This window comes from Trachemys scripta, chromosome 5 (assembly GCF_013100865.1).
Source record: "Trachemys scripta elegans isolate TJP31775 chromosome 5, CAS_Tse_1.0, whole genome shotgun sequence".
NCBI classification, from domain to species: domain Eukaryota; kingdom Metazoa; phylum Chordata; order Testudines; family Emydidae; genus Trachemys; species Trachemys scripta.
Genome location: NC_048302.1, coordinates 65594518 through 65611592, shown reverse-complemented (window position 1 = coordinate 65611592; position 17075 = coordinate 65594518). Strand labels below are relative to the sequence as shown.

At 42.3% G+C, this 17075-nt stretch overlaps 1 protein-coding gene across 3 annotated transcripts in view; it reads right to left on the bottom strand.

The window, feature by feature from the left end:
* Positions 1-11085, bottom strand: part of KLHL2 (kelch like family member 2) — a 126002-nt gene extending 114917 nt beyond the window's left edge. Inside the window, exons 1-2 of one of the 3 annotated variants that reach the window (XM_034771925.1) lie at positions 10838-11085; positions 3577-3702 (exon numbers count right to left, since the gene is read on the bottom strand). In XM_034771925.1, the coding sequence (XP_034627816.1) occupies positions 3577-3702; positions 10838-10860 (149 nt within the window). In that variant the 5' untranslated portion in view covers positions 10861-11085. Of the gene's footprint in view, positions 1-3576; positions 3703-10339; positions 10396-10837 lie in introns of those variants that run through there. The other 2 variants (XM_034771927.1, XM_034771926.1) reach the window with 2 other exon arrangements.
* Between the last annotated feature and the right edge of the window lie 5990 nt (positions 11086-17075).

Sequence of the window (17075 nt, the reverse complement as noted above, 5' to 3'; positions counted from 1 at the left end):
AGCTGTTGAAATCATGGTGGAATTCTTCCAGGGTTTCCTTCCCATGGGTCCAGATGATGAAGATGTCATCAATATAGCGTAGGTAGAGAAGGGGCATGAGTGGACGAGAGCTGAGGAAGCGTTGTTACAGGTCAGCCATAAAAATGTTGGCATATTGTGGGGCCATGCAGGTGCCCATAGCGGTGCCACTGGTCTGGAGGTATATATTGTCACCAAATTTGAAATAATTGTGCGTGAGGATAAAGTCACAGAGCTCAGCAATAAGTTGTGCTGTGTCATCATCAGGGATACTGTTCCTGACAGCTTGTATTCCATCTGTGTGGGCGATGTTTGTGTGGAGAGTCTCTACATCCAGGGTGGCTAGGATGGTGTTTTCTGGGAGGTCACCAATGCATTGTAGTTTTCTCAGGAAATCTGTGGTGTCACGGAGATAGCTGGGAGTGCTGTTGGCGTAGGGTCTGAGTAGGGAGTCCACATATCCAGACAGTCCTTCAGTGAGAGTGCCAATGCCCGAGATGATGGGGCGTCCAGGATTTCCAGGTTTGTGGATCTTGCGTAGTAGATAGAATAACCCCAGTCGGGGCTCTAAGGGTATGTTGATTTGTTCCTGTGTTAGTGTAGGGAGTGTCCTGAGTAGATGGTGCAGTTTCTTAGTGTATTCCTCAGTGGGATCTGAGGAAAGTGGCCTGTAGAATTTGGTATTGGAGAGTTGTCTGGCAGCCTCCTTCTGGTAGTCAGACCTGTTCATGATGACAACAGCACCTCCTTTATCAGCCTCTTTGATGATAATGTCAGGGTGGTTTCTGAGGCTGTGGATGGCATTGCGTTCTGCACGACTTAGGTTATTAGGCAAGCGATGTTGTTTTTCCACAATTTCTGCCTGTGCACGTCGGCGGAAGCATTCTATGTATAGGTCCAGACTGTCATTTCGACCCTCAGGAGGAGTCCATGTGGAGTTCCTTTTCCTGTGTTGTTGGTGGGAGGGTATCTGTGTATCAGTGCACTGTTCACTGTTATCTTGAAAGTATTCTTTGAGTCGGAGGCGGCGAAAGTAGGCTTCCAGATCACCACAGAACTGTGTCATGTTCGTGGGAGTGCTGGGGCAAAAGGAGAGTCCCCGAGATAGGGCAGACTCTTCTGCTGGGTTGGGTGTGTAGCTGGATAAATTGACGATATTGCTGGGTGAGTTAGGGGTACCCCTGTTGTGGCCCCATGTGGCAGGTAGGATTTTAGACAGCTTACGGTCCTTTTTCCTTTGTAGAGAGGTGAAGTGTGTAATGTAGATCTCCTGTCTTAATTTAGTAAAGTCCATTCGAGTGGAGGGTTGGTTATTTATGAAAGTCTCCAGGTTGGAGAGCTCTTTCTTGATGTTTTCCTGTTTGCTGTATAGGATGCTGATCAGGTGGTTCCTCAGTTTCTTTGATAATGTATGGCATAATCTCTCACTGTGGTCTGTGCAGTATGTAGATAGCAATGGATTTTTCACCTTCAGTCCATTTGGTATGATGTCCATCCGTTTCCATTTGGAAAGGAAGATATCTGTCTGTATTTGTGCAAGTTTCTTCATGAGGAAGTTTCTTATGGCTGACCTGGAACAATGCTTCCTCAGCTCTCGTCCACTCATGCCCCTTCTCTACCTATGCTATATTGATGACATCTTCATCATCTGGACCCATGGGAAGGAGACCCTGGAAGAATTCCACCATGATTTCAACAGCTTCCACCCCACCATCAACCTCAGCCTGAACCAATCTACACGGGAGGTCCACTTCCTAGACACCACCGTACAAATAAGCGATGGCGACATTAACACCACCCTATACCGAAAACCCACCGACCGCTATGCCTACCTTCATGCCTCCAGCTTCCACCCCGGTCACACCACATGATCCATCGTCTACAGCCAAGCGCTGAGGTACAATCGCATCTGTTCCAACCCCTCAGACAGAGACCAACACCTACAAGATCTTCACCAAGCATTCTCAAAACTACAATACCCACACAAGGAAATAAAGAAACAAATCAACAGAGCCAGACGTGTACCCAGAAGCCTCCTGCTACAAGACAGGCCCAGAAGAGAAACCAACAGAACTCCATTGGCCATCACCTACAGTCCTCAGCTTAAACCTCTCCAACGCATCATCAGTGATGTACAACCCATCCTGGACAATGATCCCTCATTTCCACAGACCTTGGGAGGCAGGCCAGTCCTCGCCCACAGACAACCTGCCAACCTTAAGCATATTCTCACTAGCAACCACGCACCGCACCCATAACAACTCTAACTCAGGAACCAACCCGTGCAACAAACCTCGATGCCAACATATCTACACCAGCAACACCATCACAGGACCTAACCAGATCAGCTACAACATCTCCGGCTCATTCACTTGCACGTCCACCAATGTTATATATGCCATCATATGCCAGCAATGCCCCTCTGCTATGTACATTGGCCAAACTGGACAGTCACTACGCAAGAGGATAAATGGACACAAGTCAGATATCAGGAATGGCAATATACAAAAACCTGTAGGAGAACACTTCAACCTCCCTGGCCACACAATAGCAGATGTAAAGGTAGCCATCTTACAGCAAAAAAACTTCAGGACCAGACTCCAAAGAGAAACTGCTGAGCTCCAGTTCATTTGCAAATTTGACACCATCAGATCAGGATTAAACAAAGACTGTGAATGGCTATCCAACTACAGAAGCAGTTTCTCCTCCCTTGGTGTTCACACCTCAACTGCTAGCAGAGCACCTCACCCTCCCTGACTGAACTAACCTCGTTATCTCCATACTGATTTATACCTGCCTCTGGAGATTTCCATTACTTGCATCTGAAGAAGTGAGGTTCTTACCCACGAAAGCCTATGCTCCCAATACTTCTGTTAGTCTCAAAGGTGCCACAGGACCCTCTGTTGCTTTTTACAGATTCAGACTAACACGGCTACCCCTCTGATACTTTGCCTATCTGTAAATTTCAAGTAAGAAAAATACTACTAGATATCTTTAAATCAAATTCAAATTTATTTACTTTGTATATTTTGATGCGATGTTAACAATTTCTTTTAATTATTATAAACTAACTTTTGAATCTCAATATCTACTGTCATTAAATAATTATTGTCTGACCCCCCCATAATTTCATGCAACTGTGAAAATTTAAATATACAAAAATAAAAAATGCTTAAAATCCATAATGTTGTGCAACTTTGAAAATGTATATCCAGAAAAATAGAAAAATGCTTAGATATCAGTGGTTTATTTTTGTTGAAATTATAAAAAAAATAAACATTGAATTCTGCCAAGCCAACACATAAGCAATAGCTCTGACTAGCTTGTTAAGAGCAATATGAATATATAGTACAGATTCCATCAGATTACTTTATGACTATCAATAAGTTACCACTTTTTAATTTTATCATTCATCTTATTGGTTTACCTGGAAAGCTACGTTCATGGTATTACACATCCTATTTACAGCAGAAACTTAAAAAAAAAAAAAAAAACACTTGTGAACAATTGAAATTGTTTGTCCCCCATACATGTGCATAAAATGAACACAATACATACCTTCTTAATTCATTCATAACTTTGAAAGCTTTCTTCATATGCCAAGGATTCACTGTAACAGGGCAGTGTTTTTCAGTATTATCATCTTTCAGATCCACAGGCTTCTGATGGCAAAGTTTTGTACATCTGTAAACAAACAAGACAAACAAGTTTAGTTAACATTTCAGTCTACTTGAAAATCATGGTCCCAATTCTTTTTGCCAAACTCACTTTGTACTCAGAATGATTTCAAATTCCACATTACCAATACCCAGTACGTGTTTTGGAAAATATACCATGCACCTAATAATACTAGTCAGAGGAATACATCTAATAGCCAGGTTGATGATAAAGAAGAATGTTAGCCCAGTAAGCTCCATGAGCAAAGTCACTAGTGAGGAGCCCATCCTCCCCCCTACCAATCCTCAGCTTCTGGGAAAGGAATGGGTAATGGAATTTTTGCGTAGGTGCTGTCCCTGAGTCCAGTCAAGGCAAGGTAGAGCATCTTTCATCTAAACCTATGATTAGTTGTTCCCTGATCATAGCTGAGGCCTGGCCTGACATGAGTGATTAACAAATGAGGGAGACCTCATTTCTTGGATAGAATTAAGGAGGTAAACAGATTAGGCTGAAAACAGAACTTTTGTGCTAAATAAGATAAGTAAATAGGTCAGTAGGCTAAAAAGACAATGTCTGTGCCAGCTAAGGTAAGAGACAGAACACACAGAGCACCATTTACTAACAATGGGTAAAATAAGTTAGAAATGAAGAGATGAGGTTGAGCATGGGCAATGCATGGACAGAGCATGCTGCACAGGGATTGGTTCCTGCAAAGTAACCAAGCCAATCGAAAAACATGTGATGCAATGTAATATGTAAATACATATAAAGAAAGAGGCTTTCTATGTAACTTTGGATGTGTGGGATTTCCTATATCCACCTATACTTGAGCCTGATCAACTCAGGGTAGATTTCCTTTGTGCCCCCCCCCCCCCCCCCCAAAAAAAAAAAAAAAAAAAAAAAAGAATCTGAGTAACAAAATCTGGAGTCAAACTGAGAATTAGATGAAGTATTCTCCCAGAACTGGACAAGGTGTTCTAGATAAACTGAGTGGAAAAGATCTCAGACGTAATCCCAGTACTGATAAATTTTTAATCTCCCATACCCTTACCTGTCTGTTGGAAGAGAATCAGAGTTCACTCCCTTTCCCCCAGCCCTAGGCTGCTGCAACACAACATCTCCCACAGCTTCCAGGTCATCCTCCCCCTTTGAAAACTCCAATATCTGCTACTGTTCAGTTTTCCACATCAGCAACATGAAACTGACATGACTATGGGCAATTACAGGGCTATCCAGGAGACTTCTGAAGACAAGGAGTGAAACTGACCAGACTTTTTTTTAATGTGTTACTGCTGCTTGAAAAGTCTCAGAGTAGCAGTAGAGACAACAAAGCTGTCTGAAGAACAGCATCACTTCTGTTTAGATTTGGCAAGTGATCTCACAACCATAAAGTAAAAAACTTAACTTTTTAAAAGAATGTTTAAATTCTACAAACATTGTTTATACCAGCTCCTTTGCTCAGCTAAGCTAGCCAGTAATGACTTGGCAAGTAGATTTTCAAGCTATGCTATTGCCTATAATGTCTAAGGGCTGTGCTGCTATTCCCACAAAGGAGACAAATTACCATTTCACTCTGTTATACAATATTTACTAGCTCTCATATGTTCATCTGCACTACACAACTTTATTCCCTAACCTCAAAATTTCCCAACAATCAAGCATGAGTATTTGCCATTCAAATCACTTGTCGGAGGCAATTCACTCTGACACAAATACTTTAAAAGTTTACAATATCTTACAGTGAAGATTAAATCACTGCTCATAGTTTGTTATGTTTAAGGTTTATTTTACCAAATTAGGAGGGTCAAATTCAATGTAAGATTTAGGGACCTAGAGCTCTGATCTGTTTTTTCCACTGCTAGAGCAGTGGTTCCCAAACTGGGGTTCCTGAAATGTTACAAGGCGTTCTCAGGAAAAAATTCCCTAATGGCGGACAGAGCTGTCCCTAGGGGCCCCGGGCAGCACGGGACCAGCAGCCTGGAGCCCCTGGACTTCCAAGAGCTAAGCAGATCAAAGCAAGCATATCTATCACACTGAGGAGATTTAAACTTCAAGACTCTTTATAAGAAATGGAAAGGGAGGTGGACATTTTTTGCTGTTTTTAAAATTAAATAGGCAACTAGTATTGTTTTTAAAATTATTATGAAGAACAAGTTTAAGCTTTGTTGTAACGTGCGTTGTTTGCCTGAACTGCTCACGACCTGAATGCTCTTTGAGTTGGCTTCTTAAATACCTTCATGCTGTTTCACATCTGATACACCTTGATGAAACATAGGAGCCTTGTCTTATAACAGGCTTATTCAAAGTGATACAAGCTACGAAAGTGAGATCTTGGAAGAATGTTGGCATTTTCATAATGTAATAAAAATACTGTAATGATAAATAATTAATAATAAATAGTGTGTAATAAGAATGCCAAAAACAAATGTTATATTTCCAAGATCACTGCTTTTATAATTTATACTCAGGTAAAGGAGAAAATCCCTGGAAATATTCATTTTTAAGAGGGGGTTCGTGAGACTTGACATTTTAGTGAAAAGGGCTCACAGGTTGTTAAAGTTTGGGACCCATTGCGCTAGAGTATTTTTCTGAGCATGTCTGAAGCAGCTTTAAAAAAAAAAAAAAAAAAAAAAAGATAGCACATACATGAATTTAAGATTTAAACCTGTAATTCTAGATGTGCTGTATTCCCACAAATAGGAAAGCAAAGCAACCTTTATTATACCATTCAGGATTTTGGGTCTAGTAACATAACATTTTGGACCAAACTGCAAGAAAGACAAAAAGCACTGATCCACAAAGCAGGGTGGATAAAAATCAATGATTTAAAAGAAAAAAGAAAAAAAAAAATCGCATTTTTTTATTTAAAATGCTTTTTGAGGAAAAAACCTACCTAAAGATAGTTTTAATTAAGATACATTATAGCTCAAAGATATCTCATCATGGAATAGGGATTATAAATTCTAATTCTATAGTATGAGACAATATATTCATGTAACATTTAAGAAAAGTTTTGTAAATGAGTTCCAATAGTTCATGGATTAGGGACCCCAATCTTATGGGGTTCCACAGGCTTCTGTATATATTATTCAGGTTAGTCTTTCTATCTACCCAATGGGACTCAGTGCTCAGTCTAGAAGATACCATCTGAGATGCTTAATTTTGCAGTTTTCAAACTGTGGATTTGTGTCTCCAGAAGTAACATGCTTGTTAACAGCAAAAATGTTTTTAAATAAATAAATAATATATAGAGGTGAGAAATAACAGATCTCAACTCTATTGTCCCTCTGCAAATTTGTGTACACAGAGTCAATCCCTTACCTCTCTCTAAAAGTGCAAAGTTTCAAAAAGTTCAATAAACAGAACATTGTTAGGGGCGAAATCCATCTGGACAAGGAGAAGAAGTCTGGAGATAAATGTGAGAAGTGAGGGACATATGCTTGTTTTGTTAAAATGTTATATGTTTGCTGTTGAAGAAAAAAATCCAGAATACTTAACACTGTTGTTTTATTTAACTAAAACAATTTAAATGTCTTTCTGGTGATGTTCTCCTCCTAATATAGCATGGCAAGAAAACCCTCCAAATATTTATGATTAACCCACTGAATTGGAGATAGTTCACCTCCCAATGACTTCATAAATATCTGCTTCAATTGCCTTTGGTAAATGAAATAACCAAACAATCATTCATTTTCTGATATAGTTGTAAAACTAAACTGAAAAGTTTTCAAAATAAGTCACTGTTTAAAAATGTATAGTGTGTACCTTCTAAAAATGAAATCTACATCTATCTCTGAGTTGTTTCGAGTATGTATTAAGGTTAACACAACCAACAAGAATGCACTTTTATGTAGAAAACCATGATTAAATCGAGTCTTCCTGATTAGTGATTTAAATCAATTTTATTTAAATCAAATCCACCCTGCCACAAAGGAAGAGAGAATCATTGATAGAAAGAGGTCAGCAGAAAAATAGAGTTTTCTACTTCAAACCCCTAGCAACTTTAACACTTGCTACATTCTAGAATTTAAAAGTTTGTTTTACAGCTAACTTTTGGGAAGTGTCCTAAACGAACAGTTACAATTCAAAAAGTGGTTCCGGGGGTAATTAGTAGAAAAAATTTGCATCAATGTTCAAAAAAACCAACATTAGGAAATATTTCTTCTTTACATCTATCACTATACTACAAAACACCTAAATACATCATCTGTAGTGCATTTCTTTTAGAGTAAACTTTAATTTTCCAATTTATATGTTGTATATAAGGATCATAATTCAGAAATAAAAGCAAGCAATCAAAATGATATACTGAAGCTACAGGTATTATGCAATATATATTGCACCATAAGATAATTAACGGTGAAGTAAACATTTACCCTTTTACTTCTCTGCTTGCTTACAACACACATCCAAGTCAGCAATACCTCTTCTACCATAACTTCTCACACTCCAACACAATACACCACACGCTAAAAACTTTAAGATGATTCCAAATGCTGTCTTTGAGGGTTTCCAGACACACTGGCTAAGGTGGAGGGGTTGATTACATATGAACCATAAATTCGTAAGGAAGTGATGTAACGGTCAGATTCTAGGTTACAAAACAGCAATGTCATGAGTTGGCTATTATGTTATAAAGACCACAATGAATTAAAAAGCCCTCCTTAATATGCATCCTATTTTGGGGGCTGCTTTACATACTTTAAATTACTTTGGATTTGTTTAGTGGTATCTCCAGCTGAGCTACAGTTGTTTGTGACAGCAACTCTATTTTAGTTTTCTAGTGGTCCCATATCGGTGGCATCTGAGACTATTCTGTAATGAGGAGGGTATGATGCACGTACATTAGACCACAATGTAGACAGCCAGAGTGAATCTTAACCTAAGCCTGGTGGAGGCATGTGGTTTGAATCTTCGATACACTGATGCTATAAAAGATCTTCCAGTTGTCCTGATTATCATGGTTAACTAAATAGGGTGAAAACAATGTGGTTGGCTGAATCAGAGGAATGATCAGACTCATACTACCTTTTCTCTGCCTATTCTATTCATGCAACCCTCCCTGTTTGATGATCCTTGCTCCTCCTGAAATTCCAGGACTACAATAGCTACACTTTGGTGCTCCTGAGAAGTAGGTAAAGTTTAAACATTCAGGGGCAATATATAGCCTCACTTGCATGTCAGATTACAACACACATGATAATGTAGGGAGAAAAGATATAATGCAGGATCTCTTACATTCAATCCTGAATTGGTATAAAAAATTGAAGTCTAGATTTGTATATGGGCATGCAACACATTTATTGAATACCAGAAAACAACAGATGGGACCCAGTTGTCATTTCTAACTTCATATGTCAAAGTCTTCACCTGTCAGATCTTGGAAGAGCAGAAAGTGCTGCCATGTACACTGAATAAAGTTTTCATAAGCATATTCACTTCCATTATCCCATACACACCACCCTATCATGATTAATTCCTTCTGTCCTCAATCTTCTGCTAACTCCTCCAAAATCCAGGCTCCTACAAGCAGCAAAGGCTGCAAGATTTGTTGCAGACAGGCCTCTTTTTGGAAGACAGCTTGGGAAAGCACAAATTTACCATAAGAGATAAAGAACAGCAGGTGGTATATTTTTCCATTTATGCATAACAGTGTAGGGAGAAGGTGTCTGTACCAAATTTTTGGTCAAATGCTTAGGTAACTGCCAAACCCTGGGTATTAGAGAGAAAAATAAGTGAGGTAATACACTCCAAATCCTGGGTACAAAGGAGGTAATATGTTGCTTACCTTAATACAAAGAAAATATATTGTTGTTTGTTACAAAAGTAAAATTACTGCACCAAGGAGGAAAAGGGGTTTGCAAGTACCATGGGCAAGGAAGGAGTTACACACTTATACATAATACTATTGCTCAATCACTGGAACACTTGTGCTTCACATCTGAGGAGGTTTGGAACTACGGAATTGGTAACGTGTTGTAAAATACTGAGAAGCAGAAAATATACATACCTGCATCAGTGGTTTATGTAACTGCTTATTGCTTAGCAACCCTGCTTTTTAAAAAAAGCCACTATATCCACATGCCTTGAACACTCTAGAAATCTCTTAATGTAGTAATACATCTCAGTGCATGCTCTAACAGGTGTACATGCATATGTATGCATACACAAAGCCAGCAAATGAGCGTGAGTGATACTTTAAATGTTTCATATTGTCTGCAAAACCATTCTTAATAAAACAGATGCTATAAAAATGTCTATAGGTAATGCAAAAATGAGAGAATCTCAGTCAAGATGAGGGAAATCTAACAGGGTGGTTACACATTTCCCTTGAAGGCATCCTTAATGAGGGTGCTAGTCCCCTCCTTGGGAACAGATTTTAAGGGCATTCCTTAGCATCTCCTCTCCTGGTCTTATGGAATGGGAGTGCATTTTATCATGTTTTCTACTGACCATTTTTAATCTTACTCACTTTCCGCAATCTCCCTCATTCACCGGTCTCTGCTTATGACAGCCCTTAAGAGTTATTTATGAAACACTGCCATGCTTGGCGCTGTACAAGGTACAACGAGACAGTCTGCCCCCTGAAGATCTTACAGTACTAGTGCAAAACAATAAGTATTATTAAAATCCTACCGACACCTTGCCCACTGCTACGTTTTACCTGTTGGGTTCTTCTCTTTTGAGACCAATCCCGCTAACCCAGGCGAGGAATGGGATAGCAGCATTCACACGACCCAACAGGGCTGTAACTGTGCCAGGCTTTAACGTGTCCTAACGCCACCAGGGCAGATGGGAGGGATCCAGAGCCAGCCGGCAGGTGGGAGACGCGCATTCTGCCGGGTCCCTGGCAGCGGCGTCCAGGGCTCCCCTGCCAGGATCGCGCTGGCACAAGCGAGGGAGCGGGAGGAAGAAGGGGGACGAGCCCGAGCAATGGGCACTCAAGGCACCGCGGTACCTGGGCACCAGGAGGGAGACCCCGAGCCACAGCTGTCACCTCCCTCCAGGCAGGGGCTACCGGAGACCAGGAAGGGGGGAAAGGGGCCGCTCCCCAGCCCGGAGGCCATGGAGGAGATATCGCCGGGGATTCCCCACGTCATCAGCAGGGCGCGCCCAGGGCATCCCCGAGGCCCCCCTCTCTTGCCCGCCCGCCCGCACTCACACCGGCGGCAGCAGCATCTCCATCGCGGCTCCGCGCAGTCTTCCTCCTCAGAACGCAGGCACCGCACGCTGCCGCCAGCACCATTCCAGCCGTGCGCGCCCGGACACCCCCCGCCGCCCGCGCCTCTCCCCTGCCGGGGCACCCCTACCGCCGCGCAGGAGGAGACGGGATCCCATCCATCTGCCCACCAGAGCCGGGCTACGCTGCCCCTGCCGGGTGCCACTAGCTCAGCCCACTTCCGGGTTCCATCCAGGAGGGCGGTGACGGTGCAACGTCAGCACGCAGCCTCGCAGTGAGAATAAGAACTTAAGTGATCTCTCTCCTGCCATCCATCCCCACCCTCTGACAAACAGAATCTAGGGACACCCTTCCTTACCCATCCTGGCTAATAGCCATTAATGGACTTCATCTCCATGAATTTATCCAGTTCTCTTTTAAGCCCCCTTATAGTCCTAGCCTTCACAACCTCCTCAGGCAAGGAGTTCCACAGGTTGTGCACTGTGTGAAGAAGAACTTCCTTTTATTTGTTTTAAACCTGCTGCCCATTCATTTCATTTGATGGTCCCTAGTTCTTATATTATGGGAACAAATAAATAAGTTTTTCTTACTCACTTTCTCCACACTACTCATGATTTTATATACCTCTATCATATCCCCCCTTAGTCTCCTCTTTGCCAAGCTGAAAAGTCCTAGCCTCTTTAATCTCTCCTCATATGGGATCCATTCCAAACCCCTAATCATTTTAGTTGCCCTTCTTTGAACCCTTTCTAATGCCAGTATATCTTTTTTGAGATGAGGAGACCACATCTGTACGCAGTATTCAAGATGTGGGCATACCATGGATTTATATAAGGACAATAAGATATTTTCTATCTTATTGTCTATCCCTTTTTTAATAATTCCTAACATCCTGTTTGCTTTTTTGACTGATACTGCATACTGCGTGGACGTCTTCAGAGAAGTATCCACGATAACTCCAAGATCTCTTTCCTGATTAGTTGTAGCTAAATTAGCCCCCATCATATTGTATGTATAGTTAGGGTTATTTTTTCCAGTGTGCATTACTTTACTTTTATCCACATTACATTTCATTTGTCATTTTGTTGCCTAATCACTTAGTTTTGTGAGATCTTTTTGAAGTTCTTCACAGTCAGCTTTGGTCTTAACTGTCTTGAGCAGTTTAGTATCGTCTGCAGACTTTGCCACCTCACTGTTTACCCCTTTCTTCAGATCATTTATCAATAAGTTGAATAGGATTGGTCCTAGGACTGACCCTTGGGGAACAACACTAGTTACCCCCCTCCATTCTGAAAATCTATGATTTATTCCTACCTTTGTTCCCTGTCTTTTAACCAGTTCTCAATCCATGAAAGGATCTTCCCTCTTATCCCATGACAACTTAATTTATGTAAGAGCTTTTGGTGAGGGACCTTGTCAAAGGCTTTCTGGAAATCTAAGTACACTATGTCCACTGGATCCCCCTGGTCCACATGTTTGTTGACCCCTTCAAAGAACTCTAATAGATTAGTAAGACAAGATTTCCCTTTACAGAAACCATGTTGACTTTTGCCCAACAAGTTATGTTCTTCTATGTGTCTGACAATTTTATTCTTTACTATTGTTTCAACTAATTTGCCTGGTACTGACATTAGACTTACCGGTCTGTAATTGCCGGGATCACCTGTAGAGCCCTTTTTAAATATTGGCGTTACATTAGCTGTCTTCAAGTCATTGGATACAGAAGCTGATTTAAAGGACAGTTTACAAACCATAGTTAATAGTTCTGCAATTTCACATTTGAGTTCTTTCAGAACTCTTGGGTGAATGCCATCTGGTCACGGTGACTTGTTATTGTTAAGTTTTTCAATTAATTCCAAAACATTCTCTAGTGACTTCAATCTGTGACAATTCCTCAGATTTGTCACCTACAAAGGACAGCTCAGGTTTGCGGATCTCCCTAACATCCTCAGCCGTGAAGACTGAAGCAAAGAATTTGTTTAGTTTCTCCACAATGACTTTATTGTCTTTAAGTGCTCCTTTTGTATCTCGATTGTCCAGGGACCCCACTAGTTGTTTAGCAGGTTTCCTGCTTCTGATGTACTTAAAAAAATTTTGTTATTACCTTTTGAGTTTTTGGCTAGCTGTTCTTCAAACTCCTTTTTGGCATTTCTTATTACATTTTTACACTTAATTTGGCAGTGTTTATGCTCCTTTCTATTTACCTCACTAGGATCTGACTTCCACTTTTTAAAAGATGCCTTTTTATCTCTCACTGCTTCTTTTAAATGGTTGTTAAGTGAGCGGGACGCCCACAACTCATGCCTTCCCCTGCCATGTCCCCGCTGGAGCATGGGGCACGAAGCAGGCGGGGGTGCGAGGGCCTGGGCTCTGCGGGGCCAGGCGCAGTGGCGAGTCAGGAGGGCTTTGTGGGGATGGGCCAGTTGTGCTGGGGAAAGGTGACCCCCACCAAACGCTGCCTGGGCCAGGGCCGGCTCCAGGTTTTCTGCCACCCCAAACAGCGGGGAGTGGGGGAGAAGCCGATCGGCGGCACTTCGGCGGCAGCTCAAAGAGGAAGACAGGGACTGAGGGACCCGCCACCGAAGTCCCGCCGAAGACCTGGACGTACTGCCCCAATGGCAGACAGAGTGCCGCCCCTTTGTATTGGCAGCCCCAAGCACCTGCTTCCTTCGCCGGTGCCTGGAGCCGGCCCTGGACATGACCTCTTCACAGGCTGTTCCTTCATGTAAATGGGCTTCAGTTAATGCAAATTAAATATGTCTCTGATAAGCTCCCAACATGGTCCTAAGTAAGTGCCCATGCTGTTAGCTGCCTGCAGCTAACACTGCACAATCTGAATCAGATAAAAGTTTTGCTAAAATTCAGAGTACAAAGATGCTGTTAATTTGGCCTTTGCTGGGGTTCCCTGAAAAGACCTGAGGAGGATACTCAATATGTGTCTGTGGAAATGCTGGCTGTTAGCCTTAAACATGTCTCCTCATCAGGTGTAAATAGACAGGAAAGGTTTTCTTTCCATTTACACCTGCATGGAGGCATGTTTCTCCCCAAAAGCTAGTGTTTACTGCTGTGTGTTTCATTCCTTTAGATCTCTTCAATAATGCCAGCCAGCCGCTGCCTTCTTCAGATCAATTTTCTCAACTGACATGTCATCTCTTTGTGTTTTTGAGCAGGAACTTGAATTCAAGTGTCAAATATTTTACCGATTTGAGAAGTCTCTCTCACACAGTCAAAATGTATGAAGTTTTAAGTGAGAACTGAGGTTAAGATCACCTTTGTCTGTTTTCTAGAAGAATAAAATAAGACACCAGAAACTTTTGCTGAGAATAAATAAGAGACGACACCAAAGTGCAGAGGAAGAATTTCTATTTTTGATTATGCCTTAAAGGCAACAAAGGAAATGTAATGGCTACAATAGCACAGTTAATGAGTAGCTATACAATATTTATTGTGTTAAGTGTAATACTTTAAACAATACATCTACTTATATTTTCATAGCATCTGTAATTTAAAACATCTAATTTTCATAACATCTGTAACTGAGTTGCATGCATTTGTACTGTGATCAGAACATGTATCTACTTCCATCATTTTTAAGTTGGAGTATATTTACTGAGATGGTTATATATAGGAGCTACACTACAACAGCTTCCTGTATTCACGTTGGACATTCCGATTAATTTTTACCATCTGCCCTACATATGACGCTACCTAATCTATAAAGCACTATGTGGGATTTGCAGGTATTTTTAGATGACTGTATTTTTTCCACTGCCTGATGGGCTGATCCAGGTGTACTCGGCCTGCACTAGCTTTTTGTGGGATTTAACTGGCTCTTTCGGCTCCTAGTCACTGGTTCAAATCCACCTAGTTTGGGAATAACCAAGAACAATAGCCAATGGTTGTTTATTGGCCTTTGTGAAATGAGTTGGTGCATTCAACAGGGACACAACTGACACCCTTGCGTGATATCTCATCACAGGATGCCATAGATGGAATAGACACTCGAAGTTGGTCCCATTGCTCAGAGTGGAAGCAAGTTGGTAGGGCAGAGGAGGAAGCTTACCCCATCAAGGTGCCAGTCTCTGTAAAAAGGACTTCAATTTCTGGGGCTGGTACCTGGCACCTGGCACCAGCCCTGCAGTCACTTAACATATCTTGCTCAAAAATATAAAATAGACACCTGAGTACACCGAATGATTACACTTCGCTAATGCCAGGATCATGCTTCCACATCAATAGAAAGATGCCCATTAACTTTTCTGGGCTTTGGATCAGGGCTTTGGGGCAGGGGAGTCACAGAAGAATTTAGTTTACCTCACCCTTTGATACTATTTAAATAAAAGGAAAAGTTCCCATAGGATTTTAAAGTTCAATAGCTCAGCCCTGGCCAAAAGTTGCCTGCTTTCCCACGCTGCTCTGTCAGTTGGAAAACTGCCACCTGTAAATAATGCTGAGCCATCCCATACAATGTGAATTGGTATTTTGTTAACTCACTCATTTCTCAGTTTCTTCTTGTTGCAAAGCACCTTGTTTTAGCAGTCACAGAATGAAGACCCCAGGCTAGACTTTAGCCTAGACTTCACTACAGATCTTAATCAAGACTGGCTACAGAGGCAATCTGAGGATTTTAGAGATGCCCCTGAAAGAAATGAATCTGAGACCTCCACTGAACTCTTACCTTCACATTGCACAGCTGCTCCCTGATCTAGAACCAGTGAAGTCTATGGGTGATCCGCTTCTTTGGGTTTGGATCGGGCCCTTAGTAGCTGGTTTCTATGCAACTTGAGCAGTCCAGCAGGCTCTTTAGCGCATCCATCAATTACACCAGAAAAGCTCTTGGCCTCTGATGTCATTAGTGGGTGTTTAAAAAGCTTGCTGGGTAGCCAGTCAGGCAGGAGTCCTGGTGAGCTGTGAGGCCAGGTAGGGGATAGACAGCAATAGCTCAGATTGTGGGAGAGGTTACCACTGAAGAAGGTGAATGTGACAATAAAATGTAGACAGCGAACAACAGAATTTCAGTGATTAAACTGCAGAATCTAGAGTAGCTAGCTAGCAGTGTCAATACAGCACAGATACCGGGAACAGCCATCCCAGTCCCTTCCCCCAAATGGAAAAAGGGCTATCTACCTGGAAAATACTATGGGATTTCACCCTTTGTTTCTCTTCTTCCATTTTGGATTCATTCTGTCCTTTCTTTCCTGATTTGTAAAATTCTCTTCTCTTATGTTCCTGGTGTGTCTCTTCTTTCTTTCTCTCTCCTTTCCCTTCTTTCATTTTTTCTTGCCCATCCCCTTTGCCCAAGTGATCCACATTATCTCACCTTTGACTCCACTGCACCTGTTCTCTGGTCCATTTGCTCACTGATCTCTCCTTTATCTTCCTCTCTTCTCCTTTTTCTCTCTTGGAATCTCCTAAATATTTCTCATTTGTTCTCTCCCTTGATTCTCTGGGTTTCCATGTTTCTCTCTCCTTATGGCATCTCCCAGACCTATCCCTTGTCCCTTGTTGCTCCCCTTCTCTGTATTCTGTGTAGTGTTCTCCCTTTTGCCACATAGCCTCTCTATTCCCCTTGTCCCCCACTCTAATCCACTCTCCAGCTCGTGCCCTAGTTCCCATTCAGGTCCCCAGTTCATCTCTCCTCCTCAACCTCAGACTCCACCTGTTATCTCCCTACAGTTCTTCTTTCCCCAGCATCTCCCAACTGCCTCTTCCCTTCCTAGTTAATCTCCAATTTGTCCCCTTCCAAGTCATTGCTCCAGCCATCCACCCCCAGTTGATCCCTCCAAGCCTTCCTTTTCCCAGTTCATACTTCTCCAAGTCTCTGTCAGTTCATCCCTTCAGCCTCTACTGCCACCGCCTCAGTTCAGGCCCTGCCCTCACCCTGCCCCCCATTCATGCAGGACCCCTCAGTTCATCCACCACCCATAACTTTCCTAGTTTATCCAAACCCCCAATTCAGATGCTGTCTCCAATTACACACACACACACATACACACACACACACTCGTTCTCAGTGTTTCTTCCCTAAATCCCACCATCTCTGAAACCCGGGAAAGTAGGAAACATGCTGCTACTTGTATGGGATGGGACCAGGGCCGGTGCAAGGAAGTTTCACGCCCTAGGCGAAACTTCCACCTTGCGCCACCGCCCCACCCAGCTAACCCCCCCCCCCCCCCCCCCCCCCGGCCGCTAACCCCCCCCCCCCCCCCCCCCCCCCCCC